The 26,509-nt window shown below is 41.9% G+C and overlaps 1 protein-coding gene across 1 annotated transcript in view; it reads right to left on the bottom strand.

Moving 5' to 3' along the window:
- Nucleotides 1–26,509, bottom strand: part of ksr2 (kinase suppressor of ras 2) — a 78,335-nt gene that overhangs the window by 19,848 nt on the left and 31,978 nt on the right. The window contains exons 6-11 of the mRNA XM_062379531.1: nucleotides 17,424–17,596; nucleotides 4,089–4,158; nucleotides 2,806–2,889; nucleotides 2,568–2,656; nucleotides 1,908–1,928; nucleotides 1,536–1,645 (exon numbers count right to left, since the gene is read on the bottom strand). Coding sequence (XP_062235515.1) covers nucleotides 1,536–1,645; nucleotides 1,908–1,928; nucleotides 2,568–2,656; nucleotides 2,806–2,889; nucleotides 4,089–4,158; nucleotides 17,424–17,596 — 547 coding nt within the window. The remainder of the gene's footprint in view (nucleotides 1–1,535; nucleotides 1,646–1,907; nucleotides 1,929–2,567; nucleotides 2,657–2,805; nucleotides 2,890–4,088; nucleotides 4,159–17,423; nucleotides 17,597–26,509) is intronic.

The raw sequence follows: 26,509 nt of genomic DNA, 5'->3' as shown, positions 1-26,509 counted from the left end.
GTTATTGGACACACATCGCACACAAGGGGAAGTTCTAGTGTCACTGGCCCTTCCAAGATTTTCGATCTCCTCCAGTTTGAATTCTCTGAACCATCCTGACGCCCCCTAAGGATTTGCACGAATGCCCTAAGAAAACCCTTAGTGTCGTCCAAAGTTATTTATTATTCCGACCTTCCCATGGGAACAAATACAAACTCAGCATTTCCACCTTCTATAATCAAAGAGACTGAAACTCTCAACAAGGAAGACAAAGGATGTGAATGTTGTGTATTTGAAGTGGTCTCACATTACAGGTTCACTTTCTGTACATGGTAGTGTTAACAGCAGTTGTCGGATGGGCTGCCAGCAACACAATAAAGAAATCCATCTGTGTAAACATCAACACATCTGTAGATTTTATATATTTTCAGTGTTCTACTGGGAGAATGTCCTCCTGTAAAGAACGACCCCATAAGGCCTCTGTACGAGGAGGATGGACGACGGGTTGGACGGACGTTTAAATGTCTAGTTTCTCATTTCCAAAAACACACAATTCGTTTTGTTCTGACAGCGATGACTTTTCAGGAAACACAACCACGTGTTTGTTACTGCAACCATGACATTGAAGGCCGTCTAGCCTCTGATTGCTTCTTTAAAAACCCAAAACGAAACCTTCAGCTGAATCTGACTGAGTGTCTAAACTGAGTACACCATACCATGACCTTTCCATGACCTCAAATGGTTATATTATGGTAAATGGATTGAACACCAGCCACTGCAACTCGCAAGGAAGGGGTCAGATCCAAGGGTAGGGACAAGACACCTATTTAGCAAAAGGCTCTAATACCAACAGTTCACGGGACTAACAGGAGATCCAGTGCTTCCAAACAGGGAGACAGGGAAAGACCAGTTGTGTCAAGCTGGATGTTCACGTGCTGAAAACAGGTCAACTGGACTCGGTTGAGTTTCCTGAAGACGTTTCACCTCTCATCCCGAGAGGCTTCTTCAGTTCTAACCGGCTGCTCGGAGTCCAGGTATTAAACTCTGAGGGTCGACCTGAGTTGAATGTTATTGTGATCGTGCCCTTAAGTTTTTATTTGATGTGTTGACAAAAACACAAACCCACATTACTGAAAACGCAAACTCAGCATTTCCCCCTTGATGGTTTACGAGCCTGAAACTGTAAACAGAGGATCTGCTTGCCAGAAGATCTCAGAGACTGATCATCCTTCAGTGACATCTTTAACTCATAGACAGCAGTGTGTTTGTATCACATTACAGGTTCACTTTCTTTCCTGACACGCACGTATTGCCATCGTCAGTAAACTTGTTTATTTCCTCTAAACAGGAGCAGCAGTCGTTAGATGAAAACATTGTTTGTGGAAAATAAATCCAATCCGCGCAAACATCAACATTGCTGAAGATATTTCCGTATGGTTTCACGATCCCCTGGGAGTGACTGGATGACTCACAACCATTTACCAGGCTCCCAAAACGGAGAGGAATGTGATATGTAGGACAGGTTGTTACACAAGCTTCATTTCCTTTGCACGTACCTTGTTGATTCTGTTGGTTTTGGGGAGCGTCTGACTGATGTGCAGGTCGGTGTACCTGAGTGGGTTGTTGATGTCACACGGCACTGATTCTGTCCGTACCAGACGAGCTACTAGCGAACAGGAAGCACAGGGGGACAATTAAAACACACACGACAATCCTCATCCAATTAGCTTTAGTAAAATGGAACAAAACTTTTTATCAGGGTCTGCTTCTAATGTGAAAAATGAACAAAATGCCCTTCATGAACACCTTCAATTTGTTATCGCATACACACACTGCTAAAATAATTCCTTAAAGGCAAACTGTCTTTTAGAAATAGTCGCTCTTGCTTACTAACGTAGGACAGAAGAAGTCTAATCAGTGTTCTTTACCTTGAGTCGTTCCTTGGTGATCTTATTAGGGGGAGAGGGGGAAGGGGGGGAGGCAGAGAAAGGACAAAAGAATCTCAATTCTGATAGCAGATAATGGGATTTTTTTTTCTTCAGCGCATGACGTAATCACATTTGTCAAACCTAAGTGGCTTCATTAATCAGCAGAGAGAACTTTTTATCTGCTAAAAACCAGCAGAAGCTTTCACTCTTTTTAAAATTGGGAAATAAGAGGAAAAAAGTATCTTCAGCGGCTCTCTGGACTCGAATATATTAAAATATATGAATAGTCATGAGGACCGAACGCCGCGGGGGTTCAAAATAAGGAAGTCTAGTTTTGTTATTTAAACATTAATCAGTAAGACTGCTCATAATTTACAGTTAAAAAGTCACTAAACCAGCAAACTACTGTTGCACTTGTAAATAGGTCAACTTTGGAATAACTGGGAGATCAGCATGCATTCAAATCAATAGAAAGACAATTTACTTTCGCTTTTTAAACCATTCTATCCACAAAGGTACTAAACATTGAACTTCTGAAGTACTGTTGGTATTTCTGCAAGAAAAATGAAAAAACAACATGGCTTTCAGAAGAATCTTAACATTTCACCATTCAAGGAATTTGGGAAAGCTTTGTTGGAAAAGTTGCATGAAGCAGAATACCTGAGAGATGAGATTCTCGTCCGCCTCGCTGTATGATCAGTAAATGGCAAGGTGGGGCTTCTTTGGTGCATTTGTTGTGGCACTTCAGCCTGAATGCAAAGACAAACACAGGAAATGGATTCAGTGTTTGTCTGGTTGCAGACTACGCCTTGAAAAACTAATAACAACAAGAGATCTCCTTAAATACTTGTGAGAAGACACAAATTATTAATTGGGAAAAAAAGGGTAAATCACTTACTTGCAGTTTTTACATTTCAGTCCAAACAACATTCCCTTTCCACACACTATGCATGTCTGGGACATCCAATACTTTGTGGAAAACCTGCAGGCAGAAGAAGAGCGAGGGAGATAAGGACATTTTTTTTAAAGTCAGAACATCCCTTTCAGCTTGCTGCACATCTGTGGGACATAGAGCTGTGGATTAAAGGAGCACTTGCTTCTGGAGAAGGCCTCGTAACCTCTCTGTGAGGATAACAGATTCCTGAAGACGCCGCCTCAGAGAAAGTATTCACCCGCCCAATCTCCCCACACCTGCTGATTTGATTTGGACCCACTTCATTTTCATTTCTCCAGCAACCCTGTGCAAATGAACATCTCTGACGGTCGCTTAGCAGCGCAGCACTGAGGCCACAGGGTTTGCATCACTGCAACAATCAGTCGTAGTTAGAGGAGCTCAGAGGCCTCCGCCAATCTCACAGAGTCCCACACAGTCGCTTGTCAAACTAACAAATCCACAACGGGCTTTGCAGCAACAGCAATTCCCTGCACATGCACGCCGAGGCGGTTAAAGTGCACATACGACCATTGGCTGTATTTACTGATGCTAGGGCTGTGTGTGAGCAGTGCAGCTGGCTGCTAATGGCAGATGACTAATGCAGTTTGACAGATTTCAAATCTCTTTATCAGGCTCCTCCTTCAGCTCAATTGACGGCCGCAGCTCCACCCGACCCCTGATGGATTTCTTCGTGGATTTCAAATACGAGCAGTGACGTGACATCAAGGGCAGATTCTGCATCAGGCAAGCAGGGAAAAGGTCCGACAGCCACAGCTACACAAATTCTCTTCTCTCATACGAGGCAAACAATTCGATCAGGGGCACACGTTTGAAATATGCAAATTGCAGGGTCAGGGAGAGAGTTAGATTGAATAATTGCGTTTCTCTTAAAATCAGCCCTAATCTTCAAATAAAAGCTTTAGAATTGACATGTGTGCTCAGTTTGGCTGCGTGTGATGAGGCTCAGAGCTTCTCCCTGCACCTCTGTGACTCTCTGCTGCACAACACCCCCGTTCTGGAGGCTGTTGAGATCCCACAACTACCAGGCTATTGTTTCACTGTTTAGATCAGTAGCGTTTAGAGTCAAGCAGGGCGAGAGAGGACGAGAGAGACAGACAAAAAGACAGAAAGGGAGATGGGTTATGCAAGGGGCTCTTCTTTAATTGCACGGGAACTCTATCACATATGTATGAGTTTGTGCACATAAAAAAAAACACACACACCTACACACTTAGCTTGAGGCCTACCTGTGTTTTATTGAGTTTCCCAGATCTCTTCGGGGAATCTGTGGGGACCAGCGAGGCACTGAGAGAGTGTCTGGAGAGGAGGAAACAGGACAGAGTCAAGGATGTTGTCTTTTTCATGTATATATATTTCTATAAATGGTCAAACTGACGCAACGTCTTTCAGAACTGAACTGCATTAAACAGTCATTGAGCACATACAGCTTTTCAGAGGATGAGCTCATGTGCAGCATTAAAAACTGGCATTTTCCTGTCAGACTCAGTCATGACTCACAGTCACTGTACACATGATGTTGTTGTTCAAGATAAATAGGTTGTTTAGGATTAAGAAAACAAATGATGCTTCAGGTTAAATGATAATAACGCTTCGTGTCTGACGCACGATACACATGTTCATATGTACACAAACAATGACTGACATGTATTTAAAGGAACGGCAGTATAATGACAACTCAGCCTCCAGCGCATCTACATCAGGCAACAACAAAGACTATAAAGCAAACATGAAATGAAAGGCAGATCTGTCCAGGCGTTAACAAAAGGCAACACAATGTTAAAATCCATGAATTGTTTACATGTATACACACATATATGTAATGTGCGACCAGGGGTGGAGGACCTTTAGCCTCTGGGTCGTATATGACGTATGAGACAAGCTGACCCATCCCACTAGACAATAAAAAGTAAAAGGAAACTATAGGCAAATATAATACAAAATAACACAAAACAGAAACATTTCCTTAAGGGTGGTTCCTTCTGTCTGTTTGCCTGCTGGTCACAGGGAAGGAAACACATGTAGCTGTTGCCTGTCATCGCTAACAGGCATCATGTCAAAGACAAAACCAGTGAACCCAATTCGTGAGGATACAGTCAGTGACGAAAAAAGGCAAATCTAAAGCAAGTCAGCGGGAGACACAAGTGGGGGAGTTGCAAGGATAAATGTGCTCGGACAAAGTGAATGCTCTTCGGTGTCTGTGTGCAGCTTCCACCAGGAGAACCGTCTGACAGGAGATGTGCAGGGAGGGTTTGTGGTGAGGGAGCTAAAAAAGAAGCTGAAACATTTATCAGAAGGGGGAATTTGAAGGAGCGTCTCTGTGAGTTTGACGAGTCTGCAGGAAAAATAAAATGTCTGCTCCTGCACCGAAATAAGCTGGTGAGTTTACCTTCAGGTATAAGGTGAACGGTTCCAGGACACAAGAAGTCAACAAAAAGATCTGAAAATACCTGGTAAGTGGTTTAATGTGGAACCAGCTGATGTGCCTGACGACAAAATCATTGAGCTATGACACAACAACCATCTCCCTCATCGAGAACAGTCTGTGTGCTGTGATTCAAAACTCTTACAAAAGACCAAACCACCTGAGAGTAGCAGCATCATCACTACCATCTGACATCAGAAGGAAAAGGAGAAGCAGACTCAGCTATCGCATTGCAGGTCAGAATGACTATACTGTAAGTATTCAGTAAATGAATATGGCCCCCAAAGGATCTCATGACAATTTAAATGAGCCCTTGACAGCAAGGGCTCCCCCCCCCACAATTGTATGAAAAGCTACTTCTACGCTACCTGTATTCCACTGTGAGCAACACTAGCTTTAAAATGTTTTCACAACTGAAGCATTTCGCTCACTCCATTAGCGCTCACATCTGCCACCTCGGAGAACTCGGTGAGAATGGCTGGATTGTTATGATAATAGTGGTGGAAAATGCTGACAAAATCATGCGTAGTTCTGGAAAGTGCTTCAAACAAACATATTTTAGCCCCCCCCATTTCTGTTCTGTTCTGCTGCACAGGTTAGAAATGAAGGAGAACACTCAGGAAAACATAAAACCAGTAAACATATAAGGTATCAACATAAATGTCACCATAAAGTCACCAAACCAACATCTTGTGAAGTGTTGCTTAATAATCCATAGATTCAAGGTTGCACTGCTCTGAGGTTTTAAGATTGAAGAACAGTATTATCGACAGTATTGTCTTTTTTAATCCATCCTTTTCTTCTTCCATGTTAAATACCTACATTACCCAAAAGGCAATTTGACCACAGATAGTTTAATAAACATCTTTTCTTTTTTTCAAACTAATCTAGTGACTGGAGAAATTAGTCTACAGTTAAAGGATAAACTAGAAACTTTCTTGCCAGTTCCTGCTTTGAAAGGAGAGTTTGTTTTAAGAAAAGAGCCCAGTCAACAAATAAGCAGCTTTGAATTGATTATAAAAAAAAGGAAGAGAAAAGGAAATGATACAAATACGAGAGAAGTGGGAGCTGAAAATTCTTGAATCATGTGAAATAATTCTATGCAGTTATTCATGAGTTTTACGTTACTTTTAAGCTGAATATGAATTCCTGCACTATAAGAGCTGGGGAAGCGAGTGAGCCTGTGAGTGAAGGGGGATGAAAAATAAATGAGGGAATTGTGAGGATAAAGTAAACAACCAAATCATCGCAAGAAATTCTCTCCTAAACGCATCGAACTCCCGAGGCTTCGCTTCAATTAGGCCGAGAGAAGAAAAGATATCCAGGCTGGTTTCAGATGCAGACAAAACAATATTGCCAAAAGAATAACTTGGTAAATTTTCATATTTATAGACGCTTTATGAATTTTTCTATTTCAAAGAAAATAAAAAGACTTTATGATTCGTTGTTTAGATGCAGATGCTCCTCTATGAGCAGCAGATGAAAGATGTTTTTAAGAGTCTGGTGGAAGAGATATTGACAGGTTGGTTGAGTTTAACCTCGGTAGAGTCAACAGGAAATGTCAATGATGATTCTTCCTCACTGCCACATTCCGGGGATAATTCTGTGATGCTGTTCTGAACGGATCTACAGCAGCTTTGGCAGATTTAAATCAAACGTATCTAACTAAACGACAACAGATGCAATAAGATAATAAAGAGGCCAATCAGCCTTGGAGGAAGACTTCACTCTCTTTCATGACTCGCTCTTTTAAACCATGATTCATGTTGGACTGAAGTAGACGCTCTCAGTTCTAACAGCAGATAAAGATAAAAGACAGCTTTGCATGACTCAAGTTCTTCCTCTGGTGGAGGCCTCGCTCACTCTTATTGGATGATTTCGAGGCAGCTAGTAATCGTCAGTCACTGTCGGCTCTAATCTCATGGCCCTGGTGCCGCACAGCGCTTCCTGGTTCCTGAAAACCCCCTTCCTCCTCCTCCGGTCTCTCCAGAGGCTCGGTGTCTTCTCCCTGCACTCCGATGCATTGCTCAATTACACTCAATCAACCTGATAACTCAATAAAGAGGGGGGAGCTGACATCATCTGCTTCTTGTCGGCCTTGTTGGCGACTGGCAGATGATTGGAGTTGTCAGCGGCGTGGTCAGGACCGTTCATCATTGTGTGTGTCTGTGTGTGTGTGTGTGTGTGTCTGTGTGTGTGTGTGTGTGTGCTGTTGACGTCGCTGTCTGTCTTCAATGACAACAGATGATTCTGACGTCTTCTCTTTCAGGACAATAATTGCTCAGAGAACGGTGCGTATTAATCAGAACAAACCTCAGACGTGCAGCAGATTTAGTATTTGTGAGCATGTTTTTCGTGACAGGGTCTTGAATTTGTGCCTTTGTTGTAAAGAGGATCCTCCGGGGGTCAGTCAGCAGTTGTTTAGTCGAATAATCTTTACGATTTTGATTCTAACTGCACTTCTCTTACTATGGTATCTACAGTTATGACTAAAGTCGTAATAATTCTAACTTAAAAGTGTTTGGATCATGTTGGAAAGGAGTTTTAAATAATAGTCCTTTCCTAAGCAGGTGAAAACATATCTACATCTGCACAAACATGAAGGTCAAAGAAAGACATCACGATTCCCTGCTTTGCAAATGTCCCTCATTGGAAACAGTGTCATGTTTATGCCAGTTTGTATAATTCAGATTTGGCCTTGTCATGCTGAAGCACATGTTGTGTTCCCAGGTGTGATGGCCTAACAAAACAAAAGGTAATCATTTTATTCTGATGATGCCATGATATTCCATGGCATGGGGGAGTGGGGGAGTTTTAATACACAAGCAGAACTAACTTCCCATGAAGTATCTTATTTTGTGTTGGTTTGTTGTTTTTGCGTCAGTGTCTATGCGACTGGAAGTTGATCACGTGTGTGTGTTTGTGCGTGTGTGTGTGTGTGCGTGTGTGTGTGGGTGTCTGTGTGTGTGTGGGACAGATGAGCCTGCAGGAGCTGAGAAACCCCAAGGCGCCAGACAACAGTGTCCTACTCCATCTTCTCTGATTGGCTTCAGCTTAATTAAGCCTTGGCCTCCTTCACCCTCCTCCACCAGCAGGTCACATGACACTCAGCAGACCAGGAGGTGGAGCTTGTGCATGTTGTTGTGCAAACAATGTGTGTTGGTTACATCTGCTGTCTGTGCGCAGGTTAAACATTGGGGGCATGAGTGCAAGTGTGAAACGATAAGATAGACAACTCAAGTCTAGGAGCCTATTTAGAGCTGAATGCAGTTTATTTGAAGTGAGACTGAGACGCCTCTGCCAGTGAGCGACAGAGAACTAAACACTGCTATTCCCCATGGATGAGGAATTTGGAGTCAACACAAGATGCAAACAACATAAGCACAGTCACTATCAGGGCTGCACAACTCTGCTGATTTCTAATTATGCCGGTGTTAACACACAGTAGAAGGAAACCAAAGGTGAAATCAAGCCAGTGAGAGGAAAGCAGAGAAAAGTTTTGCCTGTTGGAACTCCCTAAAAAAAAAAAAAACTAAATGAATCGAAAGGAAAGGATTTGAAAGGATCAACATCAGACCCTTTTAAAACTTGTTTATTTACCATTAACACAAACAGAAACGTCACCACAAAGTCCAACCACACAAAGCTGTGTGTGCGAAGAAAACGTATAAACACATATATAAAACGTATACACATTCCATGAACAAAAAAAAGAGCAGGAATAAGACAAATCTAATATCAAACCTGCCAATTTCATTTAAATAAGAAAACAAATATACAGATTTTGATCTTAATTCTAAACAACAAAAATCTAGAATCTAATTTTATCCAGAATCGTGTCCCCCAGGATATTATGTCATCTCACCCTCATATACGCTCATTATTCTCAGAATCATCAAGGTCCTGCAGCACCTTCCAACAAAGATTTAATGAAATCAACCACCAATGTGTTATCAACACATAATCAATAGCTTGAGACTAGGAAAACAAATCAATAAGCAATATAAGATCATAGTTTGAATACGAGACTGAAACCTGCTTCCACAAAATGAAAGTCTGACATATTCTCAGTGTGGACTGGGCTGAGCAGCAGTGAAGGGAGAGGGACTGTGAAAGATGTGTGTGGGCGTCTGCTGCACAATGAGCTGCATTATAACACACGTGTGTTACATGACGTCCTGAAGTGGTTTTAATGAGATTCTCCACAAGGTGAAAGTCGCACATCTGAACAAGCATTGGTTTGCAAAAAAAGCAAGAAGTAAGAAAAGGATGGAAGTACACGACAAGGTTTTAATTTTCTCAGTGTGAGGAGAAGACACCCCCCCCCCCCCCCCCCCCCGCCCCCGGTGAATAGGAGACAAAGCCAGGTTCCACAGTTTCTATGACAACAGTTACACACCGATCAGCCTTTTTTGCAGAATATTGTGCTGTCATCTTTGATGAGCAGGAACACACACACACACACACACACACACACACACACACACAGGCACACACCTTTACAAATAACTCTCAGAGCCCCTTGTGTTGAATTTACACTCGCTATCACAGCACTGGAAATATAGCAAATTACCTTGGGTGAAACAAGTATCTGTTTGCGAGGCCTCATAGATAGTTGGTCTTTTAAGAACTTACAAGTTCTTTAGTGTGCCAGTGAGACAGAGGGACAGAGGGACAGAGGGACAGAGGGACGAGGGACAGAGGGACGAGGGACAGAGGGACAGATGATGCCTGGAGGCCTCGTGGCTCCGGAGACGCTTCCTCTGTTTGAGACACGACGGAGGCCGACCTGACGCCACACAAGGCTTTCAGGGGACGTTACCCGTCCTCTGGCAGCGAGAGCAAAGGTCCATCGTTGGGAGAAGTAATCGTTTCAACAGGTTTTTCTGTCTCTTCTCAAATCGAACAGATGACTTGATGAAGATGATTTAGTGATGCTGACAGATAGGAAGTTTAAACATGCAGCAAACGATGAACATTTTTTAAACTTCTGGTGCTATTTAATGCAACACCTCAGGCTTATAGGCTGTAAAAGTGCAATGTTTCCACAGAGACTAAAATCGAATTAAAGCTGCTGTTTCTGAAACATTAAGAGAGAGCGCGACAAGTCCGAGTCGGTTGCTCCGAACGTTCTACACCACTATTCCTGCCAGCCCCCTGCTGACATCTGGAACACGTCCGAATAAGCCTGTGTGAATACAGCAGGGAAATCTCCAGGAAATTCACAGCAAACAAGTGGACGTGTTGATGATTCTAGACAAAAGGATGAAAAAGAGGAGCCTGAAAAAGACGTCAACTCCAAAAGTCCAAGAGACTCTAGGGATTTTGTTGAAACGAACCGACTCCGATGACGATGTGTTGTAAACCAAAACACGTGAATATTCCTGTTGTTTTGTAAACGCGTCGGACTCCGACCAACTCCTGCTCTGATCCTCACACGTGAGATACAAACTGTCGGACCTAATTTTCACGAATGAACACGGTTTAATTGTTTCTGGCAGAAAAGCTCACACTGGGATCGGACGTCTTTTCACTACAGATGCAGCGGATGAGCAGGATATTCCCACAGACGCCTGACAGTGGTTAACACCTGGTGACATGGTGACTATGGAGCAGTTCAACTCGTCTGTTGACTGACATCCATGAGCTCCTCTGCAGGGTTTCACCAGTTCCAATGAGACAAGATCTTTGCACCCGAAATTAACCGACTGAAAAATGGTTATCTTGACCTATGACCTGATTCTTATAGAAGAATAAGAAATCATCACAAATGTTTTTCAAACTTTCACATCACACAACACTGGCTTTACACAACAAAACACCAAATAGTTAAAACAGTAAATCCCTCACATTATGGATTTATCTTCATATTGTCAAATCTGAATTTATTAAAGTTACATCATTGGTCCAAATGAGTTTTTACTTGTAATGAGTAAAGTCAGCAGGTAATTAAAAGCAGTGTCAGACCATTAATCACTGTTAGTGATAATGAGAGATGCTCACATAATATAACCCGCTTTAATAAATCTTTAAAACAAATGCTGCCTCATTTTAATCATCACCTATAATTGGGTTCTTACTATGCTTATATGTAAATATGTATATAACCATGCCTCCTCCACGTTAGCAGGTGGGACGCTGACGGTCATTTGCGGTTGTTATTACAGTCCTATGTAGATGAAGCTCCTCTTTTTTTACCTCAACCAGATCAATCTTTTGTCTTTTTTGTTTGTTGCCATTATTTGTTTTTTAATTCTCAAAGGGAGCTTCGTTGTGGTTTTACATTTGGTTGCTAGGAGATCTGTGACACGGGAGTGGATGATGTCATCGGAACACGTGAGATAAACACAGCAAGTCGTGCACCGAGCGTGTGAACAACTTTTGGGCCATTTATAGACACAAGCACACACTCACACACTCCCACACTCTCTCTACCTTCATCTCCTTCTCCACTACACACACACACACACATGCATATAAGTTCTGCAGCAGGTGTGTGTGTGTGTGTGTGTGTGTTTAACGGTGCGGTTGCTGGACCTCCAAGTGGACACGAGGCACCATCACAGGCTCAGGCGTCTGTTCCACCTGTGTGAGCTTCCTAAACCTCATTAACACACTCAAGCAACACTACATTTCAGTGGAAGGAGCAGAGCACATGTGAGAAATAGCTTCACACATGTTCGGTTGTCTCTCTGTACACACTGTGTCTGTTCTGTGTGTGTTCACCACTGCAGCTCATTGCAACAAAGCTCTGTGAACAAAACCACAGCATGGGTTCCTGAGGTAGGAGGGATATCTTTGGATTTTTTTTACGCCTGATACCTGACAGCTCAATTTTGAATATTTAGATAGATAGATAGATAGATTACTTTATTCATCCCCGAAGGGAAATTAAGTTGTCATAGCAGCCGGTACATTTGAATAAAATAAAATAAAATAAAATAAAATAAAATAAAATAAAATAAAATAAAATAAAATAAAATAAAATAAAATAAAATAAAATAATTAGTTGTTGTATACGTGGTTGAAATATCAACACACACATACTAAACGAACCCACTCAGACTAAAGAAACAGCAAATATTTGTATTTTAATGATGCACCAGGTAAAAACTAATTTATCCCCTGATTTATTTATATACCAGCCTATCAATGCTGTGATGTTTTCATGTTTTATTAATACAGGAATGTTGACAGACATTAAATGAAACGATAATAATGAGAAAATAGTCCCACCTCATTTGTATAGAGTCAATTTAAGCACATGTTACTAAACAAGGAGCTAAAGAAGTAAATACTCAATTCACTGCAGGTAATTTTTATATATCATCGGACTCATAGGACTTCACTGCAGAGGAGACCCTGCACTACAATGCACTCTGTGCAGCTGGAGTAAAAATGGTTCCATATTATGTAAAGGCTTCTTCATCTGCCACTGATGACACAAAGCGACGGTGAATCATGGCAGTAACAGTCGCTACCGAGCCACTGAGTGATTTACATCGTACAGGGAGAAGCGGTTGGATGAACAAGAGAAGCCGGGGAAATCTGAGACGAGCTCAGGCCGGAGACGCCTGCACCAGTCAATCATTGTTCCATCAATACATATCTACATAAAGAAATATAATCAAGTTAAAACTTCTAAGAAATTGAAATAAATGCTCATTTGTATCCACTCTTCAAACACGTCATTAACTTCCATCCATACATTCTGAGGTATGGAGGATAACCATTAGAGAGGGTAAAATGAGATCAGCCCACAATGTGGAAATTGGCTAATGTGCAAAAACAAGTGCTGTTTAGTTTGTGCAGAGATTTATGCACTCCACCAATGTTAAATAATTTAATGTTAATTAAAAGCAAATTTATCATTAAAATGAACATCAGTGTAAAATGAAATGACACCATCGTGCAGAAAGATTTATTTCATCAGTGACAACTTTTAATTTGTCTGTCTACCTGTTTTATATTACTCTAAATAATAAATTATTGTTAGAGGTGTTATTTGATTTTAATTATGTTGTATCACATTTGATCTTGTCTTAACTTTGTAAAGCACTTTGTAACTTTGAAAAAAAAAGTTGGTTTGAGCCATGTCCCATCAACTAACATGGAGGAGGCAGGGTTTATGATCTATTCTGCTACAGCCACCAAAACGATTTGTCTTCACTTTTAGGGAGCTGGCATGTTTTCAATCTTTACATAAAGTATTTAAGATAAACCATGTTGGTCTTGTTTCTTTACAATAAGGAACATAGAATAATGTCGGCCTTATTTTGTTTATGTCCCACAGCTGTGTGCAGATTTATTATAAAACTATTCAAATCTTTTCTCCAACCACACAAGCAGAAATACTCTGGTTTGAATCCTCAGGAGGACACTGAGGCTTTGACTGGGCACTGACTCATCCTGAGCAGACAGGTTGCTCACCTCAGCCGGTCCTGTGGGTCCTCCGCGTCTTTCCACTCAGATGACTAAAGAGATCCTGACGTATGAGATGGCAGCGATACCATAATCCCAAACATAGACCCGGGGATGGATATTTAGCCTGGCTGACCGGGCACACACACACACACACACAAGCTCATGTCCACATTCTTCACACATCAACACACGTACGTCGCTCCTGAAATAACAACTGAGTGTCTGAAGCCGAAAAAGAAAACATTTCAGGTTTAATTTAAGCACAATGAGCACTGAAAGATCCCGTCTCTGTTGGATCACTCGCTTCATACAAACCTCATAGTTGCTGTTATATGAACATAACATAAAACAAATATAAAAATATAAATAATACATAAATAAAAAGAGATGAAGAAGCTGAGGAATAAATTTGCAGCTTTCAGGGACAAAGCTTAAGCTCTACAGTTTGTTAAAAGTTGAAGCCATGACAGTAAAGACAGTTATAACATCACCTTATAGAAAAGAACAAAAAGATTTAGTGAATAAACTGATAAATAACAAAGATAAACCTTATTTTGCCTGCGGGGAACATTTCTCTTAAACTCAGTGTTGCTGCGGCTGCACAACAGAGTCTGGCAGAACCAGACGGATCCATTACACTGCAGGATCACATGCATTTAAGCCGACGCACAAACACGTGTCGCCCTCAGCGCTTCCAACTGTAATCCAAAGCGACACACACAAATGTAACAGTCAAATCTGTATTTTGGAAAAGAAGAAGAAGAAGAAGAAGAAGAAGAAGAAGAACAACAACAACAACAACAACAACAACAAGAACAAGAAGAAGAGGAAGAACAAAAACAAGATGAGGAAGAACAAGAAGAAGAAGAGGGGATGCTGATGAGCGAGCCCGCTGACCGACAGCTGCTCAACCCGGAGAAACGTGGAAACAGTGTCCACAGTCGTCTTATCTGAGATTTCTAAGTTTTGTTGTTCAAACAAAGCTGTGAGATCCCCCGCCCCCCCACCCCCACTCCCGTGTCTAACTCTTCGTGTTTGCATGAGGATTTTAAATAAAGCAACATGCAATAGTTCCTAAAATCTCTATGTACGCAAGACGCGTTATAACTCTGCTGCAGAGGAGACTCCACCTCAGTGGGTTAACGGTGTGCACCGCCCCTAAACACACACACACACACGCACAGGTGGAGACACAGGAGAAGCTTCATTGTGAGTAAATAAAGAATTGTCATCATTATACCTTGAGCTCCGACTTAGCTGGAAGCAGGGTATTGTTTTCTTTCACCTGTGTGTGTGTGTGTGTGTGTGTGTGTGTGTGACTGATCTTTGATGGAATATTACCGGGCAGGGTATCTCCTCATGATTCACTTATTGCAGCTGATAGGTCAACTAAGATACAGTATCTCCAAAATCTACGGCTTATACTGATCAGAAAATCCTTCACAGAGTCACAATTGGCATCAAGCACAGTTTGTGTGTGTGTTAGGCTCATTTTGGACTCATGATCTCAGTTTGGACTTTGTTTTGTGTGTTTGGATTTGTCTTTGTTTGCACCTTTTCCTGTTTTACTTTGAAGCCCACTTTCCTCATCGTCTCTTACTCGGTTATTTCTTGTCTCTGTCCTGTTTCCCGTCCTTGTGATTCACCTGTGCTCAACCGTCCCTGCAGCCCTTTAAGGTATAAAGTCAGGTTTCCACATTTCAACATATTCTCCAAAGGTCAATAAGAAAAACACAAATTTCCTCTTTTACAGAAAGTATCAACCGTAGCTTCTTCTTCTCAGGATAATGAATCTTCCTTGAACCTGAGAGCTGAAGGTGTAGAACCCGTCCACAGCTTCTCTATTACTTTGACATTTTGTTCACGGCAAAAAGAGGGTGACTTTAATTAAAGAAAAAACAGGTGATACATGACTTTCATAAAAATGTCAGAGGTGTTTCCGTCTCAATAACAACGGTGACAACTGCACCGGCTGCTTGAAGGACAAAGGGTTGGTTTGTTTAGACGGGTGGGAACACTGATACTAACACATAGATGAACACAACAAAATCCTGTAACACACTTGGGAGTCTGATAACCAGCAATTCCTTGTACCTGGAGCATGAAGCTGTATGACAATATATTCAAATCTGAAATCTACAGCAGAGAGAAGGACCTAGAATCATTTGCCCGACAAACAAAGCGACAAAGCTGCAGGAAGAACATTGATCTGTTAAAGCTCCCAAGGATTTCCCCGAGTTCTGGTCCAATCTCCTGCTGTGAGCAGACATTTTCAAAACTGACTCTTCCGAAAACCAACCGCAGATGCCATCATCATCACTACCATGTGACATCAGTCAGCAAAAACCCATTTCTCGAGGCCAACGTGATATAACAGGACTTTATCAAAATTGAAATGTCCCTTCTGCACATTTGTACTAAAGGTTACAACAATCTGTTCACTCCTAAGTTGTAAATGTCAATGTATTTAAAATATATATTTATTTTTTGTATAGTTTCACAGCATTTTTCCAGAAGGTCAAAGGTCAACTCATCCACTCTTTCAATTTTTTTTAGGCGTCATTAGTTTTTGTTGGCCAATCAGAGCAAACTGGGTTTCAGACAGAGGCTGAAGAGAGGAGCTGCAGCAAATGGAGAGTTTGAGGACAGTGATGTATTTCCTGAACATTAGAGCATGACAACCTTTTTAAGTGATAACACAAATAAAAGATGATGATTATGGAAATGAGCAGAATGTCTCCATTAACCATTGATGAAGCTATTCATCACTAAAACTCTCTATAAAGACAAACGTATTGGAAAGCAGTACTGATGCCTTACTGCTTCTCTAAATACTCAGTGATGATTTAGACACGGAGACTTTACCACAATGAACCGGGTGTTTTGTTTTCATCTCAACGTGTCTTTTTCTATAACCTACCTCCTTAATTCTGTGTCCTCTCATGCATATGCTGTGCGGTTATTCCATGTCATGCCTCCGCCAATAAATATGCACTGCTGCGTCCCACATACCAGTTAGTCAAGGTCTACAGCTATTCACACAGCTAAGTGACGGCCGTACATCACTCCTTTCCTTGACACGACCTCCATTACTTTCTATTTTGTCTGCCTTCCCCCATCTCCTCCTGGTCTAATGGCTTCCGCAGTACGCTCGTAATGCATCGGCCAATCAGGCTGCCCGTGTGCAGCAACACACCACCTCCGGTCATTACGGCTCCCGGCTGATTGTTCATTTGTTGCGTTTTTCCAACACAGACGCACTTAAGTATATTTTTGACAGAAAGAATCATGGTGGTGAGAAAAGGTTATGTGTATGTGAGCGGGGTGTTTGGTCCACGTGGGGAGGTTGATCAGGTTGTTTGCCCTGATGTCAGGGTAGATAACAGACTGGGTTCGATTAGATCCATTCTTAGAAGGAGATGAGTTCAATACTGAGATGTTTCCCCAAAGGGTCGGACGTCTTTGTCTTTGAAAAGATAAAACAAACAGATTCAAAGTTTCCAAATCCCAGGATCAGGATTTCAACCCAGGACATTACTGCGTTGGGCGTTTTTGAGGCAGTGAGCACACTGTCATGGCAGAAATGAAACATTGCCTGGGAACTAAATAACCACACGTCAGAAGGGATTAAAATATGAAAGAGATATATATTAAGAAAACCTCATTTCATAAATGCTTGAGCGTGAGCTCATTAAAAAGAGACGAGGTCACTTACTTGCAGAGGGTGTTTCGGCGTGGACGGGAGGCGTGGAGGGGATGAAGGTGGGGAAGAAGAAGGATCGCAGGGATCGCTCGGTGTGGAGCGGGGAGCGCTGCGTGGGCAGATTCTCACAGCTGCCCACGCTGCTGTGGATCTTAAGGTTCAAGGGCTTGGTCTTCTTCTTGGCTCTGAGGGAAACGAGACAAGGGAAACATTGATTAACAAACGATGGGTTTGAGCTCATCAAATTAGAGACGGAAGAAAAAAAAGCTTTTTAAATGAATAGACAGTAAAAAAAAACACAATAAGTGTGAGCATGTTTGCTTTTGTCCTTAGAATATGAGATGTTTTGCAAGGACACTACTTCAGACTGACGCCTTCATTTTTTTGTTTTCCAGACGCTTTCAGGCTCAGTTGAACTTTGGATAAATAGCTATTGACACATTCGAGGACAAACTGTGAGAAATTACAGGAATGTGGCTCCGAATTTCTGCAGCATTGTCAAAAATGCCGCCTACACCCTTGCTTTTTTTCCGAAAAATATAAAATTACCCAAAACTCGCCTCGAAAATTCAACATTCACAACATCAGCGTCAACCATTTGGCTTCAGTGATGAAGGTGCCAGAGGCTTCAGTCGCAATCACACAGGAGAGGCACCAATTCCTCCACCCACATCGATCCATATACATCGACCATGCTGCCACAATACAGGTTGCATTCTGAGAAAGTGACTCTTTTTTTGCTCCACCATTAGCTATCATCATCATTATTATTATTATTCTCTCGCCCACACACTGGATCCCCCTCATGCAGTGAGTTCACACCGGCTCTCCAGGGGGATGAAAGTCGCCCTGGGGCACAGAGCGGGGTGAGAGAGAGGTTCTCTGAGAACAAGTCCTCCACAGTATCGTGATTCTTAACGTCTGTTTAAACTCTTGATTTGTTACTGTAACTAGAGTCTGACCAACTTTTTCGCTATGATAGAATTGATTTGATTGTCATAAAGGTTTAATAACAACATCAGAGACTAATCAGGAATAAGGGGAATCCGGGGGCATCTGCCAATATTTTGGTGATTCACCACAGAAAACACAGAGAGAGATACTTTGTGTAGGTGTTTAAGGTCCAGGCAACATTTTGGTTAATTTCTATTAACAGCTATGTGAACGCAGATACATTTTAAAGACGGTAGCCACAAGGTCGCCGAAGCCTGCTCATTTGTGATTGGTCAAACTAGAAACTGGAAATTCAGTTAATTTGGAACATTTAAAAAAGATAAAATATAATTAAAGTGTAGAAGCATTTAAAAAATAGATGAAATTTAAATGTTTATCATGTCCCTCACCTAGGGATTATTCAAAATCTGTTCATAGAGGCAACGCATTAACCTCATCCGCATGTCCTGCCACAACTTGTGAACTTTACACAGTAAGAATTATTGACACTTTCAATAAGTTGTGACAGCAGGAGTTGAGTTTCATTTCCTGGTCCACTTTTTTGTTTGTCATGGACACCACTGTAACATTTTCTGCACAAACACGGCCTGCGGATATGACGGCACCCACATGACACACTGCTGTGTCCTGTCATAACATATGAATGGGATCTTAACGATCATGATAGTGGGCGAGGCTGGGTGTGGCGTTCATGGACCACCGCCAGGAAGAAGAAAACAAAGCGCTGACAGGGCGATGAAGGCAGACGCGAGGGGCGGACAGATAACCACCCGAGATAACACCAAGTCATTTGACACATGTGTTATTAAGCATTTCCACTTCCATCTAATGATGGATTTAATGTTTCTAATGTGTTGTTGATGCTAATTTACAACATTACTGTCAGTTTTTTACAAATTGTTGGATGTTATTCCTGCAAGTGTAAAATTAGCATCTTAAGAACCCATGAATTATAGTGACAGGCTTATCAGGGCAGTGATTGAATAATGGCTGTGATACTGAGAGGATCATTCACAGGAACTGATTCAACAGTAGTAAAGGAAGAATTTTTCATATTCACAAAATCTGCACAATGAATCTGTAGAATTGTAGCAGTTAAAAAAAAATTACCAAATATAAAAACACGTTAGGTCACATTCCATTAATTTGATCTATACCTGCCAGGATTTAATTGAAATTAAAAGTTTCAACTTGTATTATGTATTAATGAAGAATTTCACGAATTATATCTTTAATGAATACGACTCATTTCGGAGGATTATGTGAAACATTATAATTATGATTATAGTATAACAGGTCTGCCAATAGTCCCTCTCTAATCCTACAGACTGGTCATTTAATGAATCTGGACAAAGCTGTGGTATGACAGTATAACACCTTACACCTGTGTCGGTTCGGTCCCTGATTTTTGTCAGGAGCTTGTAAATTACTTTTTTTTCATGTCAGATCTCAAGCCACCAGTTACTTCCCATAATCCCCGGCTTCTGTTTTCTGCTTTCCTTTTGGGAGACCTGTCACTTCTGATCGCAGGTTTGGATAATTAAGCCCGAAAGCGCAATTTGTCTCTGTCAGCTCCTTGTGCAACTTGTTGAAGTAAAAACTTTTGAGTATTATCCGCCTGAAAGTACACAGAGCCCCATGTGGTCGAGAGGAGACTATAAACCAAGGGGGGGGGGGGGGGGGGGGTTGTATCTTAAAGAACATTTAAAAATTATTTTCTTATCCTCTAATGGGCACAAAACAGCAGTCGGGTATTAACAAGCCAGATAGGTGGGTTATTAATGTCAGGCTTTTGGGGAGTTCTTGTCTATCTTGGTTCACTTCTTGGTTGTAGTTTGGATTGTGTCAGAGCCGTGTCCCCAAAATCGGGGGCCACATCCTTCTGAGGCTTTTCCAAAAGCTCAGACAAATACCCCCCGACAATCCAACGGGTGGATCCTTCTCCAGTTAACCTATCCCAGGATTCATTTGTTTACACTTTTAAACATACAGGAATTCAACTCAACCGGACAGCTAATGGTAGATGTTCAAAAACAAATAAAACGTTCACGTCATGACCAACTGTGGCTCTATTTCTGTGCAGCAGTGTTTAAAGAAGAATAAGATTCAGACCAGTCTCCGTTTCGGTTCGGCCGTCACAGTCGACGCAGAATTGAATCTGACAGGTTTTGTAGTATCACAGAGAAAGATAATTTTTAAAGGATCTGCACTCGGACAGAGGCTCTGAGTTTACAGGACCTGGAACAAACCGAGGACACCACATGAAATACAGAAGGAATGAGATCTAAAGCTGTAAATGTTTTTAATTCCCTGCAGGATTCCTGATGGGGTCGATGCTTTTTTTTACGCTCCAGGCGAACACAAGATGACTTTGTGATGATCGCTGGAAAATAAAGACCCTCTGTGTTCTCACGTCAGAGAAATAATCCGATCACTGTTAATTAACTCCCAGTAAATGATTTATGCGGAAGTGAGATTCAGTCAGACGGATCTGATCAGGGCTCTAACTTGTTTCCTTCCCCAATTTTCTCCTCCTCTCAGTCCTAATTGGTCAACCTCAAACTTTTTGTAATTGAATCATATTGAGAGAAGTTTAGCTCACACTAAGGGCCCCCCTCCCAGGGCCTCACCCCCACTGCTCGGCCCCCACTGGGAATTTGATGTGTGTGAACGTGAAGCGGCTCGAAACAGGTTCACACTTCGGGCACCAAGTAAGTTCAAAGGAGAGAAGGTCGACGCTCAATGATTGCCTATCAACATCTGACCAGTGACCAGCCTGAGTATGAGTATATGTTCTGTACAGGTGAAGAAATGGAGGCAAAGACACATCAGGAGCAAGCAAGAGGGAGGGAATAAATATCAGACGACAGAGGGTAGAGAAAGTAAAGATTCAATTATTTCCCAGCCACAGTCGTTAACATGACTGAATGTCACCTTAATGTTTTCACTTTGTTTTCACCTCCAGGTGAAACACAACTGACTGCTACTGTTATACAAGTGCAAATTACTTTTGTTGAAATATGGTAAATTATTGTTTTTTGTTTAGTGATTGATTGTTCACATATTTTTTAAGCAAATTAGTTTATTTCAGAAGTGCTTATTTATTTCTGACTAAAGCGACTTCTGTTTAGAGACACAAAGTTCTGCCTGCAGCTTTTTCCGTATAGGAACACAAACAGTTAGAAACCTGTAACTACCACTGATGTGTAGGAAACATAATGTGGCTTCAGCGTTATAGGCTTTATAGGCTGGTTTTAATTTAAGGGGACTTCTGGGTCTCAGTATAAGTGCTATTCTAGATAGTTTTTACTTTTTATTCCCTTTAACCAGGAAGTTGGGGTTTGATTGCGTTTCGTCCGCAGAACGTACGCAGAAACTTTTATTTAAGTTTTGTGGAAGGGTGCTTTATGGGCCAAGGAGGAACCCATTGCATTTTGGAGTGGATTTAATTAAGGGGACAGATCCAGGATGTTTGCTTAAACTTTCTTTTACATTGTGAGATAGAGTGAAAGCTTTAGAGGAAGTTGTTGGAGTTTTTCTGAATCAAATTGCTATTTATTTCTTATTAGTTTAACCTACAAACTTTGTTCTGGCTGATAAAGGTTTTCAAGTTAAATGGCTAATTTTTGAATTGCACTTGTTGATGTCAGATTGATGCAGAGACAAATACACAGGTTAACCAAAGACACAAAGACACTGACAGAAATCTGACATTTTGAGTTAAATCCCAACACTATGAGACTTATCTTGCAGAGTAATGGTAACTGTTAAATCCCAGAGGATTTGATCCTCATGTCAGTCTCTCTCACTCCCGACACTGAGTCACGCAATTAGACCTGCACTCCTCTCCCGTCTCCTGCAATAAGGAACCAGGCTGCAGGTTATCACTTCTCCGTCACAGAGTTTTTGTCACCTATTACGATTAGACCACTTTGGGGCATTTGAAATGAAACCATTCATCTCCATGCATGCGCGCCCTCATCTTCCCCTCTAATGATTTGTAGATGGGAAAATGGATGTTAAGAGAGAGGCAGAGGATTCCCGAATTTTTGGGGTTTTGAAAATGTACGTCAGTGACTCCGAAGTTTGTTAAGGCGTCTATTCAGATGTCTCTGCTCAGCATATGAAAAGTTCAAGGAAGGAGAAAGTTGAAAGAAAAGAGACAGAGAAGAAGGGAGGAGGTTTGGGACTTGTCAAGAGAAATCAGCAAAGGTGTGAATAGTTAGGTTTCCCCTTGATGAAGAGTAGAACCACGCATCACGATGTCTGTGTCACGTCTTTCATCCCCGGGTCTCCCACTCTGAGTAAACAGGAACTCGTAAGTTATTTTCCTCTGCATCATTCAGACATTTCGACTTGATTTAATTAGCGGTTGTGTCATGTTCATTACCTGCTTCCTTCCTGTTGGATATTTTCTGACAATGTCCCAGATTCGTCTGAAAACCACTAAATATGTGTTATAGTTATTTTGAAAGAGCAATCTGAAGATAGCTGCGTTCATAAGAATCATGACGTTGGTAGATAATAGCTTGTTTCCTCTCGCTGATGATCTTTAGGCTTTGACTCATCCATCATCCATCCATTATGTGTAACGTTTATCCATTCAAGGGGCTGAGGCCTGTGAACACGTCACTTCCTGTCTCTGTCTGCTGCATCCACCTCTCGCCTGAATAATGCAGAGGATTAGTTCAGGTGTGAAAAGCAAACTGTGGATAAAGTCCGGATCCAATTCTCCACAATTTACCCGAAGGTCCTGTCTGAAAACGGCTAAACAGAGACAAACAACCTTTCTACTGTCATTTTACAGCCTCTTGACCTAATCTCATTACAACCGATTCTTGTCATTCATGTTAATGAATAGAATCTGAAGGCCGGAAGTTTCCATTTCTAGTTTGTCCAATCACGTTTCAGGTTTAACAGTCCATGAGGAGAGCAAACGAGATGGAACACATGGATCAAAATATCTTTTAAATCAACGTTTGAAAAGTGAATGCCTCGCGCCCGATGTCGGCTATGTTTGACTTCAGCCCCGCCCACAATAAGCTGTGTAGATATTAGATTGACAGAAGCAAAAAAATGCAAAGCGAGATATCAAATCTTCCTCCTAAGCATTCTAGAGGTTGACATTTTTTGAATATTTGATTCTCATTTCAAAACATTCAAGCAAGGTAAAAATGTGACATTCACACACACACACACACACACACATGCTTTCAACCACCCACTCCCTCCACAGGCTGATTACAGCGACAACTTCAAGTCAAAGTTCCAAGCCGGAAATCAGCGAACCCTTCAAATCACACATTTCCTTTACGTTACGACACATCAAGAGGATTTTTAAAAAGGCGTGAATAATTGCTCTGCTTCCTGACTAACTAGCTCCCGGTCGCTCTTTATTCAAGTGGCACATCTCACCGGTGAAGCTGTGATACTGCACAACGTTGCTGCTCTGTCTCATTAACACTTGTGTCCATCGCAGAGGTGAATTACTTTGCAGGATTCCATCTGCGTCCACCTCCACTTTCTACCTCAGAGATATGCAGGGGGCTCTGTCGAGACCCACATGACAAGCACCCTGTTGCTTTTTATGCAAATGGCCGTGTGGAATAATATCTCTGGCAGCCTCTGCTCTTTGCTGCTTTAATAAAAGTTGCTGGGAAATGAAATTTAGGCGACTGGAATAATGATTACAACCGAGAATTAACTGGCAGCCCTTTGAGCGCTTTCATCCGAACCAAGTCGTCTTGCTTTCAGAAGTCAATCATCAGCTGAATAAATCGCCGCCAGTCTGCCGAGTTTCATTCTTCTTCAAACTTAATCTCAAGGGAATTTATTGTTATTGAGCTGTAAGTACAAAAAACCCTGTTATCAAACTCATGCATTTTCAAAACTTTGTTACTGTTGCCTGAGCCAGACCGATATTTATCGGCTGGCAGATAAATATCACCCGATATGAGCCTTTCACTGTTAGCAGATAGAAAATTTAATTTTACAGGTTTAACAATGCAGAAAAGGTGTTTAATTTACTTTTGTTTATAAGTTTTTTTTAAAGCTAGGGTTGGTAATCTTGGAAAAGGTGTAATCACACCCTCCGATTCGCCCTCTCGTTAAAGCCACATCCCTAAAACGCAGGAGCGTGAACTGACAACCTCCAGACGCCTGATTGTCTGTGACCCGCTCGCTAACTCTGCTTCAGCTGTGACGTCTGAAGACTGTCACACACATCTTCAGACACAGCACAGAGCGCACACAACTCACACACCCAAGACTCTTACTAACACACACGCACAACCGTCACACACTCTGTCCTCAGGGACTGAAAAAATAAATCTTTTGTTTTGCACTATTTGTAAATATGTTTCCTGTTACAAAAACATGGTTCCTCTACCTTCTGTGTATAGTTAAATAATGAAACTGCTTCTATTGTTGTTTTGTTGCTAATTTAGGTAACAGCTCAACCCTCAACACATTTCACATTTCAACTCGATCCTGAAGAGTCTCACGTCTCAACCACTGAACTTTACAGATCCACCAAGCGGCCGTGAGACGCTGCTGCGCTGCCTCTGCAGACACCAACACTAAATATAACATGTTAGTGAACACACGTGTGTCGGGGAACAGGAGAGGGTGTGTCAGGCCGCCCACTGTGCGTAGGTGTGTGTGTTGTTCTGGTCCGGGCTTGATGTCTCCTCATGACGACATCTGCAGATCACCTGTTGAGACGCTCGGTTGATTAACAACTCGAGAAAACTTGTCTCTCCCTCCTTCCACCTCCTGTTATCTCCTCTTTAGCTGTCAGCGCTTCTCCCACTGTGATGAGGGTGGGCGAGGGCAGAGGAGGCACAGCGCTCTCTGTGGGGATGGGAATCCTGCACCTGGAGGATGGATTGAAAGCTGAACACGACGCAGAGGAGACCGCGAGACACCCGAGGTGAAAAAATAAAAAACGAGGGTGTAAAAAGTGACGTGTGTGAGAAAGAGACGGGAGACGAGAGGGAGGCGATGACCACACGAGAAGCCAGCGGTTTGGATCCAGGGAGCAGAGGAGTGACGAGTTGACAGGAAGGCGGACTGTGACACGTGGTGTTTACAATCGCTCTGCAGGGAGGTGTGTGCGGGTGCAAACTGACACTCCGCAGGCTGTGTGGTAATTATATTCTCACATGCTGTTTGCATATGAAGCCACCGAGAGTTATTATCGTGGTGTTGTTGTAGGCAGGAATGTAGCTGAGGATCCCAGGGATACACACACACCCTCGACCAATCACGAGTCAGTCTCACCTGTCAATCATGACATTTCATAGCCCTGTTCATCAAACTAATCAAACTATAAGGAAGGAAACTTTGAATAAACATCATTAGACGTGTACTTTGACTTTGTCGTCTGGTTAATGTCCTGTTCATTAACACGGAGGAGGTGGCTGGTGCAGCCAGCCACTAGGGGGCGATCAAGATGATTTGGCTTCACTTTTGAGGAGCTTGTCAATTTGTCCATCTTTATAAACAGTTGGTGTTGTAACAACAACCATTGTGTAAACTTCACTAGTTCCACTTCCACTCAATGCACCACTGATTAATCAATTAATCAATTAGTTCAGAAATAGGCCCCATATTAAATATAAATACATCTATTCAAATTAAACAATAAGATTCAACTGGACAGAAGTAGTTTGACATTTTACGAGGTTTTAAGTCCTAAAATTCTCATTATTATTATTTCACTAAATTATTTGTCTCGTGAAAGTAAAATGTGAAATTTCACTAGGGGTCAATCCATAAAACATGTGATCAAATACACGTGAGCACTTATTTCTGGGTGTGAAAACCTGAACCAGCAGGAGTTCTCCAGGCTCAGAGTCTCTGATGTGTCCTTTACTTCTCAGAGAATCACTTCCTCTGACTGCAGCCCCTCATTATGCTCCTCGCAGGATTCCACTAAGCTCCACGGTTTCCAACTGTATGATGGAAGCCCCCCCCCCCAGAGCGAGAAAGTGTCAGCGGCAGAGGAGGAGACGAGTTGGTGTTGTCATGGAAATGGAGGAAAGCATCTCTGCTTGTCAGTCGGATGAGACACATTGACAATCGGTGTTAAATCGTTGTTTTTGTATTTTCTTTTGCAGAAACCTTTTTTTCTGTCCGACATA

This window comes from Platichthys flesus, chromosome 3 (assembly GCF_949316205.1).
Source record: "Platichthys flesus chromosome 3, fPlaFle2.1, whole genome shotgun sequence".
NCBI classification, from domain to species: Eukaryota; Metazoa; Chordata; class Actinopteri; order Pleuronectiformes; family Pleuronectidae; genus Platichthys; species Platichthys flesus.
Note: the sequence above shows the minus strand (reverse complement) of the source record. Positions and strands in the feature narration are given on the sequence as shown.